This window comes from Crocuta crocuta, unplaced genomic scaffold (assembly GCF_008692635.1).
Source record: "Crocuta crocuta isolate KB4526 unplaced genomic scaffold, BGI_CrCroc_1.0 scaffold180, whole genome shotgun sequence".
NCBI lineage: Eukaryota > Metazoa > Chordata > Mammalia > Carnivora > Hyaenidae > Crocuta > Crocuta crocuta.
The window spans coordinates 735,763-741,762 of record NW_027527549.1 but is presented as its reverse complement, the minus strand read 5'-3'; the positions used below and the strand labels follow the sequence as shown (position 1 = coordinate 741,762).

The 6,000-nt window shown below is 48.3% G+C and overlaps 2 protein-coding genes across 2 annotated transcripts in view; both read right to left on the bottom strand.

Annotated features, from left to right (window-relative positions):
• Nucleotides 1-3,480, bottom strand: part of LOC144233764 (membrane-associated guanylate kinase, WW and PDZ domain-containing protein 3-like) — a 10,318-nt gene extending 6,838 nt beyond the window's left edge. Inside the window, exon 1 of the mRNA XM_077766798.1 lies at nt 3,391-3,480. Coding sequence (XP_077622924.1) covers nt 3,391-3,453 — 63 coding nt within the window. The 5' untranslated portion in view covers nt 3,454-3,480. The remainder of the gene's footprint in view (nt 1-3,390) is intronic.
• A 292-nt stretch (nt 3,481-3,772) lies between these two features.
• Nucleotides 3,773-6,000, bottom strand: part of LOC144234444 (membrane-associated guanylate kinase, WW and PDZ domain-containing protein 3) — an 86,689-nt gene continuing 84,461 nt past the window's right edge. Inside the window, exons 17-19 of the mRNA XM_077767796.1 lie at nt 5,248-5,350; nt 4,290-4,416; nt 3,773-3,781 (exon numbers count right to left, since the gene is read on the bottom strand). Coding sequence (XP_077623922.1) covers nt 3,773-3,781; nt 4,290-4,416; nt 5,248-5,350 — 239 coding nt within the window. The remainder of the gene's footprint in view (nt 3,782-4,289; nt 4,417-5,247; nt 5,351-6,000) is intronic.

Sequence of the window (6,000 nt, the reverse complement as noted above, 5' to 3'; positions counted from 1 at the left end):
CAGACACAGCTGCAGATAAAAAATGACACCTCTGAGAGGGAAATGCACACATTCTTGGAAAATTCTGTTATTTAAAAAATTTTAAATGTCTCAAAAATAAAAGGAAGAGGGGTGCCTAGGTGACTCAGTCGGTTAAGCATCCGACTTTGGTTCAGGTCATGATCTCACGGTTCGTGGGTTCGAGCCCCGTGTCGGGCTCTGTGCTGACAGCTAGCTCAGGGTCCGGAGCCTGCTTCGGATTCTGTATCTCCCTCTCTCTGACCCTCCCCTGCTCACGCTCTTTGTCTCTCTCTCTCTCAGAAATAAATAAAACATTAAAAAAAATAAACATTGAAAAAAAACTTTTAAATACAAATAAAATGAAGAATATATCTTTTGATAAATACAGTTTGCATTACTGAAAAATGAAATTATGGGGGACAGAGGACAGGAGAGAAAACGTGAAGAAAGGAGAATAGGAGAAACTGAAGGAAGAAAAGAAGTAGGAGGAGGGGATAGAGAAAAATTATGCTCCTTAAAAAAGTTACTATGTCCAGCACGGCCACTACATTTTATATTAATATTACAAAGTATTTCCCGCACATTGCTTACATTCTCTTAGAAGGTGTGAGAACCTCTATGCTTCCCCCAAACAATCCAATCCAGACAGGCACGAGCCTCAGCCTGACGGGGAACACACCCGCGTGGGACTTACAGGACCTAAGACCTGGGCCACACGGCGGCCATCGCAGGCTGAGTGAGCCTGACAATGGACGTAGTCTCCTAGAGCCTCAGTTTTACATCTGTAAATGGGGAAAATGTACCCCCAACTTAAAGGATTTTTGTGAGACTAAAACTAAGTGAAAACACATGTTGGTCACCTGGAAGATGACAGTCTTAACATTTTCTAAATCTGATTCTGTCCTACAGTAAAGATCTAACTAAATCTGACACCATTCCCTAACAGACTTTGATCTCATTTCCCTTGGCCCAGAACACCTTTTTCTCTCCTCCCCAGATCTCAACCAGATTTATGGATGGCTTAGGACTCACTGAATGTACAGACTCACTGAATGTACTGAATGCCCCCGACTCTCAACGCCTTTCCATCTGTATCACAGGCTGCCATTTTGTTTTCCTGAGCAACACTATTACATTGCCCCCTAACAACTTCATCCGTCCCAAGTTCTGTACTAAGTTCTGGGAGCTAATTTTGAAAAAGAACAATTCTCCCATAGTGTGTGTCACCCATTCTACTCTTTCACTAAATATCTACAGAGCATCTACTATCAATATTCAGGCCCTGCATCAGGACTGAAGATACTGGAGCTGCCTGGGTGGCTCAGCTGGTTGGTGTCTGACTCTTGATTTCAGCTCAGGTCATGATCCCAGAATCGTGGGATTGAGCCCCGCGTCCAGCTCTGTGCTGGACATGGAGCCTGCTTGAGATTCTCTCTCTGCCTCTCTCCCCAGCTGGCACTCTAAAAATAAAAATAAAAGGACTGAAGATACTGAACTACTAGGTCCAGGACACAAAGTACAGATATCAACCTAACAGACAAAGAGAGGGAGGAGGGAGAGAGGCAGAGGAGGGGGCAGAGAGTTGCTCAGGTTGCTCTGCAGTGTGAGTTTGCTGGAAATAAACTCTCGTGTGGGTGGCGGCACCATAGTACATGGTCGTCAGTACAAAGCAGCCATGATCCTTAGCAAGTCAAGATTTTGATAGTTTAGGAGCCAGAAAAAGAACCCTTCTCTGAAAAGCTGATTTCACAGAGTTTAGAATAAACCTGGGCATAGTATGATAGCTTACTTCCTTTTGTTTTTAAACAGTGGATCTTAGTTTTGAAATGAAAGTTGGTTTCACCATGGAAGTCAGAAGCTCCTATTCATTTTTAAAGAATGACATGTTTTAGAAACAAAGTCTGTTTCTAAGTCTGCTTTCAGGCCTGTTTGCCTTTTATTTGTTTTGTGAGATTAGTGTATCTGAGGGCTATATTTTTAAAACTATTATCTTTGTTTTTGGTTTTTTTTTTTGTGACATTCAATAAAATGGAGGTGTTTTTTTTTTTTTTAACAAACAGCAGATTTAAAGTATACCCAAACAGGGCCGCTTGGGGGGCTCAGTCGTTAAGCGTCCAACTATGGCTCAGGTCATGATCTCATGGTTTGGGAGTTCGAACCCTATGTTGGGCTCTGTGCTGACAGCTCAGAGCCTGGAGCCTGCTTCAGATTCTGTGTCTCCATCTCTCTTCTACCCTCTCCCGCTCACACTCTTTCTCTGTCTCAAAAATAAACACTAAAAATAAAATAAAGCAANACAAATCTTTCTCTCTTGAAATCCTAACCTACTTTCCAATGACACCTGCTCTGTGAAATCTCCACTCCTATCCAATCACACTCCCCTCCTTTGAACTTGTGCATGAGTCTGGTCATTGGGCGGGGGGCGGGTCTTATCTAGTTTAGGGCCACCCCTTCTCCCAGCTCATTCACACTCACTCATGAAGCTTAGGGTAAAGCAAACATTTGACTGGTGTTTACACAATGAGTAATGGGGGTGGGGCAGTGATGTGGAAAATTCAAAACTGCAGTCACCTGGGGTGTCTTTTCCAATCATCATTAGAATAAACCATCTGATTAAAAAAAAAATTATCTTCCCAGATGCCAACTGGTGGCAGAAAGAAGAAGTCCAAAGTTCTCTCGAATAGCAGGGGGGAGGTGGTCTAGAATTTAAAGTTTACTGCACATTAAATGTAAAATCTAACGCACAAGCTAACTGAATGCTGGTGAACTATTAAAAACCTGAAGCCAGCGCATGCCCCCTCTATCCGATTCCTCTTTGAGTAACATTCAGAGGAGGAGGGAAAAACCCTAAACAGTCTGTGCTGCAGGGCCCTGCCCAGGGCGAGTGTTTCAGGGGTCAGAACAACCGTGATGGACCACGACCCATGCGAATTCTAGTCTTTCAGATCATCGTAAAGAGAGTCATGCTCTTTGATCTCTGGCTACATCTGTAGGTAGCTAAGAGGGTAAAAAAAATCCTGGGCCTATTATTTCTGGATAGGAGTTGAAGATTCTGTTTTATCCTGGTTTTTCCAAGGCTTTTATTAAGATGAAAAATATATTTTATTGATGAAGCCACTCGCCCTCAGATGTGGACGCTGTCGGGGAAAAAGCAAGTTTCCTGACTGACCAAAGCCAGGGCGGTCAGGGCGGGTGAGCGAGCTACAGCCTAGCAGCCTCGAGGGAGGACACGGAATCGCCAGGGGTCAGGACGTCGAATGAGGAGCAGCTGCTCTGGGGTTCAGTGACCGGGACCTTGGCGGCTTAGCTCTGGGGGGGTTTGTGCGCTCCCTCTGATCAACGGTCTCTAGTAGTTTCCAGAGGCATAGCTGAAGACGGAAGCAAACTCACGTGGATCCTGCCGTCTTTGATGGCGGGGCCCTCCTCGGCCAGGCGCAGGATGAACAGCCCCATGCTGTACTCCTTCCCCCCGCGGAGGCTGAAGCCNCCAGCTGGGGGGCGGGGGGGGGGGGGGGGGAAGGAAAGTGAGTGTTCGTGGACCGCTTTATCAACAGCCTGAAGAAAGACCCCCTTTATGGGAGACAGGACTTATGCACTCCATGCGCATTTCTAGATCATAAGGAAGGGCTCTTGGGCTGAAGAGCAACTTAATTTTTTGCAAATACAGCTTAAGTTGATCTGAAGATTATGTTTTTCCCACTACTTGGTCAACGTGCAACAGAACAGTCAGAGAACAGGGTCTGGAGAAATGCTTCCTGTAGGGAGATTTTGACTAATTTTCCTGAAAAAAGAAAGAAAAAACCCCCAAAACCTAAGCCTTACTTTGATGAACTCAAACCCTGCCATTTCTAAGTACCTGACTGAGGGCGCTCATCTCTCCCACGTTGGGGTAAGCTTTTTTACCCTTTACGTTCCCCCAGGGAAGGGAATGGAAGGCCAAACACAGCAAGACGTTTGAGGAACAAATGTATCCGAACTGATCTGCAATAAAAATTTAGCAGTGCCGGGCTGCCTGGGGGCTCAATCAGTGGAGCCACCGACTCTTGGTTTTGGCCCAGGTCTTGATCTCATAGTTCGTGAGATGGAGCCTCATGTTGGGCTCTGTGCTGACAGTACTAAGGCTGTTTGAGATTCTCTCTCTCTCTACCCCTCCCCTGCTTGTGTTCGCACGCTCTCTCTCTCTCTCAAAATAAATAAAAGACTTTCCCTAGATTCTTAAAAAGAAAAAATTCACCAGCGTCAGCGGTTTAGCGACCAGAAAGAACAGTCCACGCCTGGGGTATGTTTACCTGATTGTGCCGGCCGCCTACAACCGAAATCATGGCGGTGTCAGGCTGGGCGAGGTGCTTGTGGTCAGACCACGAGTGTCTGTAAGAAGTGGAGACGTCTTTCCCAGTGTCACCTTCTAGAACACTCCTATGAAGAGAGAAACCCAGTCACTCTCTGGACTGAGAAGATGAAAACAGCCAGAAAGTCCAGGCAGATTAATTTCTTTTCAGAGCTGAACTCGCTGTTCTCCTGACAGGCCGCCGGACAGGCAGACTATGTAGAGGTGGAGACCATGCAAACCTAGTAGTTATCATCCGCCTAAAGTCTGTCAGCCTCTGGTGTTGGTTTAGTGTTGTGTTGTTTTTATTTTAAGGGCATCTCGGTGTGGTTTTTATCAAGGAAAACTGCACTCAAGTAGCTGACCCAGAGGGCAGATGAGCTGACCTTGGCAGTGAGAAGCAGCTCTCTGCAGCGCTGATGCTGCGTGGGTGAAAATCCAGGTTTTGGTTCACGGCTAATGTTTCCAACGAAAGAGGTTAGGAAGTGTGTACAGACACCGCTCGGGGCTGCTCGGGTTGTCTGGGACGAACGCAATGCATGTGGGTCAGGGGCCTCCCTGCCCAAGTCAGGGGGACAGAGGGGGCAGAGCCAGATGCTGCTGGCGCTTCTTCCTTTCTAGGCGCCACTTGTCAGGCACGATTGGATGATTATGGTGTACCCTGGGATGAGGCTGGAGGAGCGGGGAGGCCGGGAGGAGGGAGGAGGAAGAGGGAGGAGGGAGGAGGAGGCTGGAGCAGGGAGGAGGAGGCCGGAAGAGGATGGAGGAGGCTGGGAGGAGGGAGGAGGCACTGAGGGAATGGAGGGAACTGGGAAGGTATCTGAAGGTGGCCAATATGAGTTTTCATTCTGACCTCACCAGCGGGGGTGGGAGTGGGGAGATGAGAGAGAAGAGCCCACCCCCTGGGAGAACAGCCTCACCTGTCCCCAGGTATGTGGTTGGCCTGTGACTGTCCCATGGGTCTGTGCTGCGGGGCTGGGCTCTGCCTGGCTGAGTTCGTTCCTGACGGCGGACCATGATGCTCTGCTCCAGTGAGGAAACGGGAAAGATGAGAAATTGTAGTAAAAACGCAAAGCCAAGCGCTCTATGAAACGAGACTGTAACAAACGGTTACAGCTTCCCTGACTTCAGTGACCTGGGCGCGAACGGCGCTGCTGTCGGGTGTCTGGAACTGGGACGTTCTCGTTCTCCCCGTGGCTCTGACTCCTACTTAGGTTCGAAGAGAACGGGAGCCCTACTGCTGCTGCACACACACCCCTACTCCGCCTTGTCCCAGCCGTCCACACAGCAAGCAAATCAGAAACGTACGTCCTCAGCAGCGGCACCACGAGGACATGGCTCTCCGTAACCTGTTCCATGGGCTTCCAGAGCGCACGCCCCACACCCGGCAAACAACTCTCCATCTCGGGAGCATCGGGACCCAGAGGCCAGGCTGCGAACCCCACACACTCCTCTGAACTCGCGTCTTTAACCAAGCAGGAGCTACGTCGCCTGACACAAACACCACAGACAAACTTAGAGATTCACCCCGAGGTTGACAAATGTTGAAGATTTTACTGCTTCTGTTTCCCGTGAGCACAAATACAGGTGACAAAGTTCATGTTTCTTTGCACATCACCGCCACACCTCCCGCTGTTCCTTGCAGGCAGGTCTCATACCGAAGTGTGGGAACC